Here is a 17,214-nt window from a genome sequence, read left to right on the forward strand (position 1 = left end):
AAGGCGCGTATTTAAAGCACGCGAGTTGTCTCATATTGGTTTTTTTCTAGCAACGGTGTAAACGGTAGATAATCCTGTCTGATATGCAAGAAATTTCGATCAAACATACAAAACAAACAAATATCCTCTACATGATATACTAATTGCAATATAAAAGTAAATTCATTGACGTGTCTAAAGATATGCCGGCAAACAAGTGACATTAAGCAATTTAAGAAAAAGATATTTTTAATGAGATACATCTAAAAAAATATTAACTACAGTATGCTAATTCTTAAATCACAAAAAAACTTGTAATATGCTATTAATTTTAAATTTAAGATAAATGTACATGTCGTCACAATTAATGCCTTTTTAAATTGTAATTCGACCTGTTCTACTAATTTGTGATTGTATGGACAGTCTTTTTTTTAATTTATTCATAAATAATATTAGGGAAAACTCTTTTTCTTTGTTAAATTTCAACCATGGAGTTAAATATAAGATTATATATCTGTGATTTCAACATATTTTATATTTATCTTTGTTTACTACCTGTGATATGTTATGTCACAAAATAAATAAATTATAGATAAGTACAGTAAATAAATAAATAAATAAATAAATAAATAAATAAATAAATAATGGCATCAAAATCAAGCAAGGCACAGTCCTAGGGCCTCTCTTGTTTCTAGTCTACATTAACGACTTGCCGGGCAGGGTCTCCTCCACAGCACGCCTCTTCGCAGATGACTGCCTACTATATAGGACCATCAGCTCTGAGGAAGACAGCATTGCACTACAACAGGATCTTGACCGCCTACAAGAGTGGGAGCAAGACTGGTTGATGATGTTTAATCCCGACAAGTGTGAGATGATTCGCATTACCAACAAGCGGAAAGTGATAACTTGGTCCTATGCCATCCATGGCCAAACACTCAAGCAGACGAACAAGGCAAAGTATCTGGGTGTCACACTTGACAATACGCTTTCCTGGAACAGCCATATTGACGCTACTGCAAAGAAGGCGAACACCACCACTGCCTTTCTACGCAGAAACTTATCACACTGTCCACACTCCACAGAACATCAAGGCGACATGTTAATTAGACCTCAGCTCGAGTATGCTTCGTCAGTATGGGGCCCAAACACCAAGGCCAACATCAGTAAGCTCGAGAACTGCCAACGAAGAGCAGCCAGGTTCTGCACAGGTGATTATCGTTACACCAGCAGCGTTACTGCAATGATGGAAGCTCTAAGCTGGGACACTCTAGAAGCCCGCCGTCAGCAAACCACAGCAGTGATGATGTACAAAGTCATTAACAGCCTGGTGGATATCCGAGCCCATCACATACTGATCCCTGCTGGAGTACACACCCGAGGCCATGCCAACAGGTACCTACAACCCTTCACCAGTGTCAACTCATACAAGTATTCGTTCTTTCCTTCTGGGATCCGACTTTGGAACAGCCTACCAGAAGTCGTGATGACAGCCCCGTCCCTAGAGGTCTTCAAGACGAGGATGGGTGCGCTGCACGAGTAACTCTGGAGCATGGTGTTTTTAACCTGTTTTTAGCTGCACTTGATGTTCCCTTCACTCATGTAAATAGTCACAATTGTGCGACGATGCTCCAGAGGGGCCCAGCACATTACCCGGAAGAAGAAGAAATCATTTTAAATTCTTAGAGAAATTTAGATATGGGTAGACGAATATGTATGAAATTCGGACAGTCCCAATAAACTCGATTTTTAGTGGAACTTGCCCAGTTCAACATTCCTCGGCTATTATCTATTATAACCTCGGAAACAATACGATTTGAAAGTAGTTCTACCACGTGATTTCAGATGTAAATAGAAACAGAGATAATGTAAAACGAATGTATATATTTGACATCTAATGTCTGTTCCGGTACTTTTATGCCTGAAAATATGTCTGACAACAATTTGTAATTTAAATATGCCCACTGATGTTCAATTTTAAACAAATCCGACTAAATGTCAACAGGTTGGTTTTTTGTACTTTCGGTTTCTACAACCATAATTATAAATATATAACATCTACATCTACATCTACATCATACTGCTTAACAATCAATTCTGATTATGACTAGCAGGCGCGTTGTCAGGGAACTGTTAATAAAAGAATTTATTTATATGCAAATTAAAAAGTTAAAAGAATAAAAGTTCTACAAGACTATTAATTTAAAAGACATAGTGTGCAGTTTAGAATTTATAGAATGGGTCAAGCCTCTCAGTAAAGATGTTTAAACTGGGGCTAGACTGAACAGTTAGGGGAAGGCTATTCCAAAGACGTATGCTCCTAGGAAAGAAAGAATTTTGATGATATTGTGTCCTCGAGTAGGGTATCAGGTAGTTCAGATTTCTTGTTTGAGTAAGGTGTTGGTGGTCAACAAAAACAATATTGTTTTGGATTTTATACAAGTAGGTTACAGCACTGATGTTTCGACGCTGTTCAAGGGTTTGCCAATTAAGATCATTTATCATTTTTGAGACACTACTTGTATAGTCATAATCATTAAAAATGTATCTAGCAGCTGATCTTTGTACTTGCTCTATCTTATAAATTAAGTATTTCTGCCAAGGATGCCAAACTATGGAGCAATATTCAACCTGAGGTCTAACATAGGTCTTATATACAGTTTCTTTTATCTTTTTATTTGGAGTTTTAACATTTTTTCTAATGAATCTGAGGGAGTTATTTGCTTTAGATGTGATGTTGATTATATTTTTGGTCCATGAAAGGTCTTGACTAATAGTGACTCCTAAGTATTTTGCTTCTTGAGTTGAGTTTAGTTGGATGTTGTGGAGGGTATAAGGAAATATTACAGGGTTTGTTTTTCTTGTTATCCTGAGAACTTCACATTTGTCAGGGTTGAACTCCATGGACCAGTCTTTTTCCCATTTTTCTAAAGCATGAAGGTCATCTTGGAGGGTTTGGGCATCTTGTTTAGATCTGATGGTTAGGTAGACAACAGTATCATCTGCAAAGAATCTAACCTTACCTTTGACACTATCTGGGAGGTCATTTATGTAAGAAAGGAAAAGGCAGGGACCTAATACCGAGCCTTGGGGGACACCTGAGAGAACTGGTAGTATTCCTGATTTTTGACCTTCAACTACAACTTGCTGGGAGCGTGACTTAAGGAAGGAATGGACCCAATTTGTAACCTCATAACTTATACCCAATCTTTCTAGTTTACTCACAAGTTTTTGATGGTCCACCTTATCAAATGCCTTACTGAAATCCATGACTATGACATCAGTTTGTTGGCCACTTTCAAGATTGTCATGAATTTCCTGGGAGAAGCTTACTAACTGGGACTCACAACTCCGTTTTGACCTGAAGCCATGTTGATAGGGGCTAAGGATGTTGTGTTTATCATAAAAGGACATAATATTGGACACTAAGATGTGCTCCATCAATTTGGACGCTATGCATGTGAGGGAGATTGGTCTATAATTGCTGGGTTTGCATTTTGGGCCTTTTTTGTAAACTGGGGCAATTATTGCATGCTTCCAGTCTTCTGGGACAATACCTGTTTTAAGTGAGATCTGGAAGATGTGGGTCAGTATGGGAGTAACCTCTTGATGGAGCTCTTTTAATAACCTAGGGGATATTTGGTCAGGACCAGAAGCTTTATTTGGGTTTAGGTCTTTTAAAAGTTTCTTCACACCATCTTCCGATATAGATACTTCTGGCATAGATGGGTGGTGTTTTGGAATAAGCTTCTGTTTGCAAGCCTGGGATAAGCTAAGGGGCTGAGGCCGAGAGAAGACAGACTCAAACTGGGAGTTAAGGATATCTGCTTTTGCAACCGGATCAGTAAATGTTTGACCTTCTGATTTGAGGGGTGCCACTCAATAAATAATGTATTGTTTGCTTTTGTACCTATGAATTCACTTATTTTAGGTGGACTTTTACTACATATATTGGAAATAAACTTGTCAACAACTCCCAGCATTAAATTACTATTTGTTTACATGTTTAGTTTCTTAGCGTAGGTTAGACCGAAATACCGCGTTCGAGGTCCTTAGCCGAAAACTGACGGAAAGGGCCGAGTAGTTGCGATTGTCAGTTCAACTGTATGGTGACGTATTGTTGCGTCATATGTTCAAAATGGCAGCTTCCATGAAAGAAAGTTGTGTTGAAAACTATTTCGCCGAGTTTCATGATTGCATGTCATTAAAATCAGATTATAAACAAATGAGCAAACTTAATCATATATTGACGAACTTGCTACGGGTCAAAACAGCTGACATGGAAGGGTAAGCAAATAATATGAAATTGGACGGCCTCGAGATGTTTCGACACCAAACCAATTCGTACCCAAGACGACATATCGGCCTATCTCCTTTATTGAAAAAGCAAACATTTATGTTTTTTATATAAAAAGTCTCACATTTAATTCTTAGTGTCATAACTCATATTTGCTTTTTAATTTGTCAATTTATAGTAGATTATAGAGCTGGTCACATATAGGGTTGTTTTTTTTAGATCAACAAAATGTGGGGTTTCCGAAGAAGATGGTCGCCCTCACACTAACAAAGTTTGCACTCTTACCCTATGCTACGACCGGATGTAAACAATACGTTCGCACAGGGCATGCGCGGTGATTAAATCCCACCCATTTTATTCGATTAAATTCTAGAACAACCACTACTTTCGGTTTCAATTTTGCTAACAAGGAACAGTTTGAATCAACGTAAGCGTTAATTTTAATTGCAATGTCCAAAACTTTGCACTACACGGCGTAATTTTCATTACATATCCGGTATTATCACCGTCATAGTAGTTTTTATTCCAGTCGGTCAAAATGACGGTACACATTTACATGTAAACAAACAGATTTAACTTCTTAGACAATTTAAATAAGGAATGGACACACGGTAAACTCTGCTGCAACGTAAAGTATATTCATAAACCTGTTTGAGAAAAATTGTCTCCGTGTTCAAATAAATTTCAAAAACGGGGAAAATAAATTTCAAAAACGGGGGAAAAAAGCAGTCTTTTACCGATACCCTGCAACAGAACCTTATTATTCTGACAAATTAAATTGACTTTATAACGCTCGTATACAATAATTGATTGATCGATTTTCATTATATTTATTTTGTAATACCTATCATTCAATATGCAATCAAACAAAACCAAGTTTTCCTACATTCAAGGAAACTAGGACGAGCTTTCAAAACGAACAGGTAGCAATTTCCAACACGCTTACCGAAACTCCAACATGGCGGCTCAACCTGGCTCATTTGCATAATTTATTCATAAACGCAGGAGCATAGAACTTTGTTAGTGCCTCATTTATGTAATATCAGATTGTAAAATCTGTTGGTCTTGCAGATGAAAATATTAAGACAAGCTGGTCACATTGCCCGATCAGGCTTAAAATGTTGTTCATAAATATTAAAATTTCTCAAAAGGCAATGAAGATATTTCTTTCACATTTGCTATATTTTTTAAGATTTACATATATGAAACAAAAACGAATTGAAAACTTTTGGTTCTTATAGAAATATTTTCTTTTTATATAAGTTTTTGAAGTCGTGGCGGTATGCATATAATGCATAATGATTTTCTTTTATGTTTTATGTATTCATTGTAAAAGAATTGTCCAAGCATGTCTACCAGGAAAAGAATATTAGCCATAAATATATAGATAAATGATATTGGCACACTTACTTGGAGCATTTAAAAACAAAGTCCACTTTTATTTTAAACATTGCATTAAAACACACTTTTTATTGACTTTGAATATTGACATGTCAATAAAATCGGAAAAAAGAAAATAAGTCTTACAAATCTAGATTCAATCGAGATATTTTAATTTCAATGTGTCTTTGTGTGTCATTTTTGTGTCGCCTTGATTTTTTTTTGAGTTATTGCCCTTGTTAATTTTTATACTTCATTTTTGTCCGAGCCATTTTTCCAAAACTATAAAAGGTATGGACTTGAAACTAAACAGGATGATAAATCTCATTGAGAAGAAGTGCAGTGCATAAAAAACAGTACTCTGCACGTTTTAGTTTTGGAGTAATTGCCCTTTGTTAATTTTCATGCTTTATTTTTGTCCGTGCCATATAGGATGATAGATCTCATTAAGAAGAAGTGCAGTGCACAAAACTGGTTCTCTGCACTTCTTATTTTTGAGTTATTGACTTATGATTTTATAGTTATTGCCCTTTGTTAATTATAATGTCCCGGCCATTTCACCTAAACTATAAAAGCTATGGACTTGAGAATCTTCATAGGATGATACATCTCATTGACAAGAATAGCAGTGCACAAGAACCGGTACTCTGTACTTCATGATTGTAAAGTTGTTGCCCTTTGTTAATTATTATACTTTATTTTTGTCCAGGCCATTTTTCCTACACAATAAATTCAAGCTACATCAATCCTGATGTAATATTGTTACAATTAGTTCAAATGCCATTAAAGTTCAAGGTACATGGACATTGTAAGAGTGGTGTTTATAAATAACCTATATTTAAGAAGAAAATGCTTAAGTTACCACTATACTGTTCACACAGTGACACATCCGACTTGTGGAGTTCTAGTTCTTGAAAGCAAGTGTAGAAGAAATATCTTCTTTTGTTATTCAAGACATATAAGCATTTATGTTGTAAGCCTGATCAGGCAATGTGACCAGCCTGTTGATTTGATCAAAACAACATATAATTATCAGGAAATGTGAGTAAAGTTGAAAATGTTATTTGAACCCTTAGTTGTGATTGTCAGTTTGAACGGCCAAGTGTCAATAGTTACTTCAAATATACAATCTTTTTAACAAGCTATTCATATTGATATTTTATCTTAACTATATTTTCAGAGTGAGACTGGAGGGGACATTTATATCAGATATGGAGAGTCTTGTTGATTTATCGCAACAACTGACTGAAGACATATGTGAATGTGTAACCAACTGTTACAGATTGTGTAGAAATGTATGCGCTTTGTGCTCCGAAAATCAGACACGTTTACATGACTCCACTAGATTCATACAACTTACACACTCTTTGATGATAAATTGTTTACAGTGTAACAGGAGATCTGAAGGCTTGATATTACTCCTCAGATGCACTGTGCAGTTTTTAGCAAATTATTCTTCTGGAAATAAGGTTAATCAGACTGAAATTCAGGGAAAGTTTTGTGATGTTTTTAGGTAACATGAATATTATATCTTTGCAAATACAAATAAGTTAAGGGAAAATGGTTTTATTTCTTTTTCAACAAAAAATAGACTTAGATAAAAGTAATGTTTCGTACATTTCATTTTTAATACAAAATAGTACAAATGTGCCCTTGTCCATCCATCCTGATGTCATTCTGTCCATCTGGAGACTGACAAAACTGTTTAATATTTGGTGGGGCATCTGTGTCCTGTGTGAGACATTTTTCTTGTTTATGTTTTAAGTTAGAAAACCAAAAGTATTGATTGTTTTTCTTCAGGCCATCTATATACTCTGTTGCATACATCAAATATTTGTTTGCCTTTGCTATAAATGATTAATCTCTGTGATAACTTATACAGGAGTTTGTTACTACTGGAGGACATAAAGCTGAGAGAATACGTGTTGATGGTAGTTCACATTATACTGACAGATATAGCATCGGTTATGGCAGCAGGGCTAGGTGACACACAGTGGTCATTACTACATACTTCTATACAAGTTACTACCGAGTCTGATTCACAAAATGGGTATGTTGACTGTATTACTTTTCATTATATTTTATTATTATAACATTATAACTTAGCATCCCATTTATCTCAAACATATTATTCACAAAACGAGTAAGTTGAAATTATAATTGAGCATCCCAATTTTGTCAGTAGTTCAAAGTTCAAGGTCAAAGTGACTTTCACCACAAAACCTGGTATGCAGCCTTCAGATTTGGTAGTGTGGTTTGTATTGGGGTACAACATTTCAGGTTTTGGTTTAAATTGTTCAACTTCTTGTACATCATATTTCAACAATAAAAGATAGTTATTTGCTTGTAACTGTACACATGTATATGTGATCATTATAGGCACATAACTCTAGCATGGATTTTATTTGGATAATATCCCTTTTGAATTAAAAGAAAATCTTGCTTTAAAAGTTTTGCATGTATCATCAATCTTTAAAGCTACAAAGCTTCAATAGTCACTATCCAAGGCCCATTACTCAGTGAACTCTGACATGAATTTTGAATGATTCCTAGCTCATAGTGAACTTTGAAAAAAAAATTGTCATTGACCAAGACTCATATCTATGTCATTTACTTCAAATGAAATCTTCCGTTTTAATTTTGATTTCTTTATTATCCAGGGTCTTGTTTGACTATTAATCCCCGAGAGTAGTTGAGTGCACTGTCCTACTGTTACATATAAAACCAGAAAATCAATTAAAAATCTTGGGTTGGCAGTTACATGTGAAAAGGAAGGTAGCTTGATGGACCCATAACTATTTTTCCCTGGACAATAATACTGTCTTCAGATGGAAGTAATGTTTCATGTGTTGTTTAAATATGTCATTTAAATTAAAAAAACAATAAATGTAAAATTAGACTTGCATAGATATGATATATTTTACAGTTTACTAGTGACAGAGGACTGTCTCAGGATTCCAGGTTTCTGTGAGAAGTTATTCAGTGAAATGTCAATACAAACAAGGTTTGCTTTTCATTATATTATCTTATAATGATAGCAGATGTATTGATAATTAAAGTGAGAATTTTAAACAATGGATTTTATAGATTATTTTAGTTGTTTTAGAATGTTTCAAAATGTTCATTGTTATTCCCCATAACTGTGGTTGTGGGGAGGTGGGGGCATGTCAAGTAGATTGGCCCTTGTTCATCAGTCTAAATGTCACTGTGTCTGTTGGTAGACTGACAGATCAGTGAAAGGTGGGGGCAATTGTGTCCTGTGAACACATTTCTAGATATCAAATACAATGAAATTATTTTGAAATGTACTCAGTTTTTAGTAGTGATGGATTTAGTGAACTTCACTGTTATCGGCTACATTATATTTATATAAATAAAATGATATTACTGAAACTTACAATGTGTATGATTTATCAAAATTCCTATATGTTACCTAAATTTGTCGCAAAGGGCCTAGCAGTGAAAGTAGCTGACTGTAAATCACTTGCCCCTAACTAATGGAGGTTCAAATCCGACAAGGGGCTTTGAATTCTTTCATTTGGTTAAGCTATCCACCTAGATAATAAAATGGAAGTTTTTTGGTTCAAATCAGATGCCCGCTTAAGGATATACTATGCTCATCTTTAGGTAAAATATTTTTATTGTAGAAATTTATTGAAATCTTGGAAATTCTAACTGAATATATCTTAAGCTGATTGAAATAATGCATAGATAGAGGATATTAAATGAATGTAGATTGAATATTGAATATATTGGACAAATTGTATTAAATTATATTATGCGAGCCTCTGGCAAGCATAATATAATTTCATTCAATGAGTTCAATAAATTAAGTAATGAATCTATGCAAATATAATTTTCTTTTTATCACATAACCGACAAAAAAACTGTTTCCAGTGGAAATAATCCTTTTTGGTAATTGACATGCCTATAGTGTAATGGTAACATTCAGCACGTCTTATGCTTTGTTTGTATAACGTCAAAATATATAATTCCGTTTTTACGGAGACGCAAAAGTGGCATGGTTATGTGATAAACTATTTGGGAAGCTGCATCAAATATCAATATTTGTTTTTTGTTTCTTCAGGATTTTGATATCAGAGGTTCTGATAAACACTTTACAGAGATTACCTGAGGACAACATGGTGACTGCTGATAATGTTACATCTGCTGACAATGTGTCAGTTGCTGACAATGTTGCATCTGCTGACAATGTTCTGTCTAGTGACATTGATACAGATCAGAATTTTGATATACCAGCAGTTAGTAACATACACTATATTGCAGCAGACTTTATACTCCAGTCACATCTCATTTCATCATTGACCACAGACACCTCAAATCATTTACAGGTAAGTGAAGTTTCTATTTAAACAATTTATTGTTTTTTACATAGCATAAATTTGTTTTAGCTTGTTTATTTGACTGCTATGTGAGTAGTGGTATTTATGACTTGCAGAGGCCAACAGTTTAAAGTCAGGACACGGAGAACTTTCATCCAGTCACATTCTATTTAAATTTAAATTTTACTTTGGAATCAAAACCAATTAAAGTGACTATGGACAGCTTCAAATTCAAAGCAGTTCAATGATGTTACAAAACTCCATCTTTAAAATGGTTATGATTTACTTGAAGTTAGAATTTTCTTTTGAGCAGTTAACATACATGTGACAAATGAAATGGGCCAAATCTGGATTTTCAGCTGGATTTTGAGGCTCAAAACTGGATTTTTTTTATCGACTTGAATTTCAATGCGTGTTTGGCACATTTGGTTCAAAGAATCTATATTACCCTCAAAATCATTAAATGATTATATTTTTTATGATTTTTTTGTTGATCAATATTAATTTATTTCACAAAAAAAAATGAATAAATAGATAAATAAATAAGTGTAGTCATACAGGCTATTTCTAAAACAGTCACATTTTCACATTTCATTATTTTCAGTTTGAAGAATTATATGTCTTTTCAGTCATTCAATAATTAAACACAAGCTATTTGAAAACGTGCAACAACTATTCATGAACATAAGACTATGACAGTTAAATAACGTAACATAAGTAGAAGACTCAAAATAAATGCAAGAATCGTTCCGTTAATTAAATCCACATTTTTGCCTCGATGATTGTGTAATTCCTAAACAAAACAAAAAATTACCCACTCACTAAAAATAGGTTAATTAGACATCTGAAACAGGTTTTGAATGATCCACTTTAAATGATTCTGTTCACCTTTTATCTTTATCAGTGCGGCACTAATCAAAGAAAATCAAAGGTTGGGCCGAATATACAGTATAGTTTTGATGACGTAGCGTGTAATACACCTACTGCCAAATTACAAAAGAGGTCAATTGACTGACACACGACACTTGATAAGTTAAACATGTGAGAATAACTTTGGGTATTGGAACTGTTTATTACGTCACCTTGCTGTCAATTAGCGACTAAATATTTAATCGGCTATAATTTAGGATATGGACAGATAACAATCAATGCCCGGAGGCACGGTTTACATTTTAGATAAAGGTGCTGTGTTTGATTTTTTTTATGTTGATTTTTTTTTTAAATATCGGGAATTCAAGCTGTAATATCGGGAATCGGGATCAGTGTTGAAATATCGGGATTTTTTAAAATCCTGCCGGGATGTCACATGTTGCCCGCCAGTATTATATTTTACTTATTATTTTGGATAAAACATTGTAATACTTTCAGTGTTGTAGCTTAATCTAGTGCTATGGCACTTGAGAGATGTTGCAATTTTTCATTATCTCTCATAATCAGGTTCAAATAAACCAGAGTCAGCAATTATGACCTGTTGTGTCCATTGCTGTCAAAGGATGGTACTTTTACAAATATATTTAGCTGTATTAAGTTAATGTTTTAAGTGCAAGAGTGGTACTTGCATTTTATGTAAGTTTAGTAAATTAGTGTATTTTGATGTATTTTAGGTAATGTGTACAGTAAAGGAATTAGAATGTTTGTGTATTGCCAGTTCTCATCATCGCTTGTATGGTTACTTACAGGAAAATGAACAACTTTTAAAAACTGCCATTTGTAAGTACTGTACAAGATAACTAAGTTCTATGCAATGTTTTTTAAATGTTAATAATTGGAAACTTTATGCAGCTTCCACAGTGGTTCCATACTTATATCCACTCTCTCCTTCCAGATATGAGTTTAATTTCTAAGAGATGTTAGTTCTGTTTACTTATATGTACTGCTCCACTAACTTTATTGTGTTTTGTTGTATGTTTTAAAATACTTTGGTCTGAAAATATATATTGAGTCCTTCATTACACTAAAATGATGCAAGGGTCAACTTCCTATAATCTAAAATGATGCAAGAGTCATCTTGCTTTAGTGTGAAACCGTGCAGGGATGTACTTCCTTTGGTCTGAAATGATTCAGGTGAAATCAAACTGGAATGTTGTTATGTGACTTTGATAATGACATGAAACCTTAAATAAAATAAATAGAAAACAGTATTTTCCTCATTATGAAGCCTATAATCAATTATCAGTGAATTTATTGAATATTTTCCTTTAGATTTTTATAGATGCTTTTCTTTGAGAGTTTAAATAATTTCCCCATGATTCATAATATTTTAGCCCTTACCCTGCAGAATGTAATGAACTAACGCTGCTTTAAATTGGAAATTGTACATTTTGAATATGAGGGATTTTATTTAATGTTTGAATTAAGCTGTCAGTAACAGAGAGCCTGGCCGGACTGAACAGATGTATAGGCTGCCTTAATTTTACTTAATTTTAGTATTTTTCAATTTCTTGTTTTAGCCTTACTGAAATGTATAGAAGAGATTGGTAAGCAAGGAGACAATGTGTTTACAAATGTGGATAAAATGTCAAAACAAAGGGAGGTAAATACAGATCACCCAGTGTATGGATTGAAGAGAGATTTGATCCGACTGCTTGGTAATATGGCATACAAACACCAAGTCAACCAGAATTTGGTATGTTAGTCGTTTTTCAGCTTCACTTTTTGAAGAATAGGTAAAGCTTTTGTACTCACTCTGATGTTGGGGTTGCTGGCATACTATGGTTAAGTTTAAGTTGGTATCTCCAAAACTACTAAAGGGAATGGATGAAAAAAATTAATTTCACACACTTGTTCTCTGTGATTATCTTACATAATGGGCACAGGTCCCATTACTTTTGAGTTACCTTTTTGCAGAGTAATGGCCTTTTTTTACTGTTGTAAATAACACATGTTTATTTGAAGGAAAAAAATGAATTATTTTAAAAGAAATAATAAAGAATAGATTAGAAGCTTGATTTTAGATATGGGGAAATAAAATGAGATCCTGATGTGAAAATGAATGGGGGAAAATAAAAGATTTTGTGAAACCATTTTTGTCTATGAATTCTTTCTTTTCTTTTTTTGTTGGATGCAGAGATTTTTTAATAAGGTACCCATTGATATTTTTAACATGAGAAACGAAAAGTTAAGAATACTTTTGCAAAAGACTCTTAAAACATAATTATACAAAATATGTAATTGTAAAATTGATTTAGTTTATATGTGAATGTTACAATGTAGGTATGTGTACATGAATATTGTACAATTTAAGTTCAAATTAATGCATGAGTTGGATGCCCTTGATATACATCAGGGCTATTTTCACAGATAGGAGAAGGGGCCCTACTCTTTAATTGGGGGTTGGGGGATAACATGGTATTTTTGTGAAAGGGGAGAAAAAAATTGATGTAAATTCAATTTTTATAAAATATCTGCATAATTTTAAAGACTTTTCCTCAGGAGTTGCAGCCTATAAATGGCCTCTACTATAGAAGTAAAAAAACTTTTAGAGGAAAATAAACTGTATTGCGCCTTAAGAAAAAACAATAATAATAAATTAATTAAATAGAAAAAAAAGATATTGTAATTTTCATGTTTGATTATTGTTTTGGTATGCTTAAAGATCTATAATGATGAGGTTAGATGTCATGATTAATGTATAGATTAATTTCATTTCAGATCCGAGAACTGGATGGTATACCCCTTATTTTAGAGCAGACCAACATTGATGGCAAAAATCCTTGTATCCTTACACCAAAAAATTATCTGTAAATACTTCAACTGACTTGTTTTTTCCATTTATAGTGCTATAGTAACATTGGGTGATTTAGTAAAATTGGGACATTTCTTTTTTGATCTATTTAACCATAACAAAAACTAGTACTACTGTTACTAATATCTATTGCGCTCCATTTTTAAAGTCTTTATATACATGTATATCAACAGCATTGAATAGAATAGACCAGGGTAAGATAATATATGCCCTTCACATTAAGTTAATTTATTGTTGTTTTTTTAATAGTGAAAACTACCAGTAAATTTTTGTTTGAAAATTTAACTTTTACGTATGAATAGTTATACTTAGAAAATTAATAAAAGTGGAACAAACAATGAACACAGGATAAATTTTAAGGTTTTATTTAATGACGATAACCAACGTTTCTACTCTCAGGAGTCTTGGTCAGGGTTATTTTTTGTATGAACACTAAAAAAAGGTAATACTAATCCTTAACAGAAATACAGTTATAACACAATGGTCTGTGTTTGCTATACATAATTTAACGGAGCAGAATGCTGATAATCGGCAATACATAGCTGAGTTGAAGTTACAGGGCGTTGACAATAACCAGGCAGTATTGAAGGAGAGGGGACTGAAAGCGGAAACTGATGGTCGTAAAGTTGTTATAAAGAAAGACACGGATTGAACTGTTATATTTTGATATATGATTAGTATTTAAACCTGCTTAATACATTTCTGTCTTTTGATGATATGAAAGCATGTTCCATAAGTTTGGATAATAGACAGAATATGTTTTGCTAATACGCACTAGCAGTAAGAAAAGAGAATTTGAAATATCTTCAAGAAGGCAAAGTTGTGCAGAATTTCTGATCAATGTTATAGATTCTATGGAATAATAATTTTATTAATAAAACAAAAAATGAAAGACTAATACCTAGACATTTCTTATATTTACATATTATCTTACGGGATGACAATTTTTGAGACAAAATTCTTCTGAAAAATGTAAGGAAATCTACAACAATGAGAGACAGCTTTCTTGAATTGTTAACAAAAGGCTAGCTGTGATAATAACTTGACAGTGACAAAAATAAACCCAGGGCAGCCTTCACTCAATCATTCCCATAAATCAGGCCAGCTTCACTCCATCACTCATAAACCAGACCAGTCTTCACTCAATCACGCATAAATCAGGCCAGCCTTCACTTCATCACTCTCAGAAATCAGGCCAGCCTTCATCACTCCCATAAATCAGACCAGCCTTCATCACTCCCACAAATCACTTCAGCCTTCACTCCATCACTCATAAAAATTAGGCCAGTCTTCACTCCATCACTGCCATAAATCAGATCAGCCTTCACTCCATCACTCTCAAAAATCAGGCCAGCCTTCACTCCATCACTGTCACAGAGGAAGTTTGTTACAGGGGAAGGGAAAGTCTGCTACATAAATTCAACAATGTAATGGTTCAAGGCTAGCTGTGATAATAACTTGACAGTGACAACACAAATCAGGCCAGCATTCACTTCATCACTCATAAATTAGGCCAGCCTGCACTCCATCTCTCCCATAAATCAGACCAGCCTTCACTCCATCACCCATAAATCAGGCCAGTCTGCACTCCATCACTCATAAATCAGGCCAACCTTCACTCGATCACTCGTAAATCAGGCCAGCCGTCACTCCATCACTAATAAATCAGGCCAGCCTGTACATCACTCCCATAAATCAGGCCAGCCTGTGCTCCATCACTCCCATAAATCAGGCCATCCTGCACTCCATCACTCCCATGAATCGGACCAACTTTGACTCCATCACTTACATAAATCAGCCCAGCCTTCACTCCAATAAATCAGGCCAGTCTTCACTCCATCACTCATAAATCAGGCCAGTCTGCACTCCATCACTCCCATGAATCAAGCCAGCCTGCTCTCAATCACTCCCATAAATCAGGCCACCCTGCACTCCATCACTCCCATAAATCAGACCATGCTGAATAATTTTAGCTGCTTAAATATTAGTTGCTAAATATATTAGTTGCTCAATTGTTCAAAGTCTATTTAAAAGGCATGGGAGGTCTACTACAGTAGAAGAGTAAGTCTGTTACAGAGGATGTTTGTTACAAGGGAAATCTGTTTCATGGGAAGTTTATAAAGAGAAGGTTTTTGTAATACTGGAAGTTTGTAATGGGTACAGTCTTTTACAGGAGAAACTTTTCACATGGAAAGTTTGTTTAGGGGAAGGGGAAGTTAGTAACAGGGAAGGGGAACTTTGTTCAGGGTCTTACAGGGAATGTTATTTCAAGTTTGTTACAAGGGAAGTCAGTTACAGAGGAAGTTTATTACAGGGAAATCTATTACAGCAAGTCTGTTACAGCGTAAGTTTTTTACAGGGGAAGTATGTTACAGCAAGTTTGTTACAGCGTATGTTAGTTACAGCAAGTTTGTTACAGGGGAAGTATGTTATAGGAAAAGTTTTTAACAGGGGAGGTTTGTGACAGGAGAAGTTTGTTACAAGGGAAGTTTGTTAAACGGAAGTCTGCTACAGGGGAGATTTGTTACAAAGGAATTCTGTTGTAGGAGAAGTTTGTTTCAGGGGAAGTTTGTCACAGAGGAAGTTTGTAACAGGGGAAGTTCGTTACATAAATTCAACAATGGAATTGTTAAATGCTTCATCGGCGATTAGAGACCCATCTCATAATCTTATCTGGGGTACAACAGGCAAGGTTTTAATGTATCATTCTCAAATTGATACATGTTGCCCCAATGAATAGAAGATAATAAGATTGCTACACGATAATTGAAATAAATCCAATAAGAAGTTTCGAAAGTTTTTAAAGCAGTAGAAAATTTACTTCTAGTCATCGACCTTAACCTTATACCACTTATCCTTTCTGGGTCTTCTTTTATGTGAAGAAGTCATCCAGCTACCTTGCAGAACGTCGATGGTTCAACTTTGGTTCCACTCCGTGCATAATTATCATACCGTCACTACACAAATACTCACTTTGTCATGTCAGTTCATTGGGTCAGTAAGTCCATCAGTCTGTGTCGGCTCTATAAATCCTATACCCCTTAAAGGACTTTTCAAACTTCGCTTTAACAAGGCAATATGCATATACATTTGTACTATACGGCTGCTGTGCTGGTTCAAGGTCGCGGTCACATTTGAAGGTCAAATGTCAAGAATCCACTCAATAAATCCTATACTTCTTGAAAGATTTTCTTTAAACTTGCTTAAACCTGGCTCAGATAATCACATTATCAAGAGAACGTGCAGAACCGGTGTCACCACAAAGCTTACTCAAGGTCAAGGTAACGCTTGAAAGTCAAATGTCAGAAAAATTCGTGTTAGCTTTGTTAATCCTATGCTTGTACCTCTTGTTTTTTTCAAACTTGACACTGATATTAACCTCAACAAAGCCAGATGTAGAACCTATGGTATGGCTGTGCCGGCTCAAAGTTGGCTCAAATGTTAATCCTCGATAAGGCGATGTGCAGAAC

At 34.5% G+C, this 17,214-nt stretch overlaps 1 protein-coding gene across 2 annotated transcripts; it reads left to right on the plus strand.

The window, feature by feature from the left end:
* Window positions 1–1,833: 1,833 nt before the first annotated feature.
* Window positions 1,834–14,500, plus strand: LOC132729353 (ataxin-10-like). Of its 2 annotated transcripts, none has more exons than XM_060715121.1 (9): window positions 1,834–1,984; window positions 6,837–7,169; window positions 7,539–7,706; window positions 8,583–8,660; window positions 9,744–10,008; window positions 11,604–11,709; window positions 12,450–12,625; window positions 13,651–13,714; window positions 14,215–14,500. In XM_060715121.1, exons 1-9 carry the CDS (start codon window positions 1,947–1,949, stop codon window positions 14,394–14,396), a joined length of 1,410 nt encoding a protein of 469 aa, XP_060571104.1. In that variant the 5' UTR covers window positions 1,834–1,946; the 3' UTR covers window positions 14,397–14,500. The 2 variants fall into 2 exon arrangements, with proteins under 2 accessions (XP_060571104.1, XP_060571103.1); XM_060715120.1 differs by lacking the exon at window positions 1,834–1,984 and adding an exon at window positions 4,090–4,266.
* Window positions 14,501–17,214: the final 2,714 nt, after the last annotated feature.

The sequence above is a fragment of the Ruditapes philippinarum genome, unplaced genomic scaffold (assembly GCF_026571515.1).
Source record: "Ruditapes philippinarum isolate M1 unplaced genomic scaffold, ASM2657151v2 ctg8679_1_1_1_1, whole genome shotgun sequence".
Taxonomy (NCBI): domain Eukaryota; kingdom Metazoa; phylum Mollusca; class Bivalvia; order Venerida; family Veneridae; genus Ruditapes; species Ruditapes philippinarum.

Excerpts from the sequence above, each read along its gene's own strand:
- LOC132729353 (XM_060715120.1), top strand. The coding sequence starts at position 4,109 with ATGTTCAAAATGGCAGCTTCCATGAAAGAAAGTTGTGTTGAAAACTAT. Across the intron at positions 4,267-6,836 it reads AAAACAGCTGACATGGAAGG|AGTGAGACTGGAGGGGACAT; the intron begins GTAAGCAAATAA and ends CTATATTTTCAG. Across the intron at positions 7,707-8,582 it reads GAGTCTGATTCACAAAATGG|TTTACTAGTGACAGAGGACT; the intron begins GTATGTTGACTG and ends TATATTTTACAG.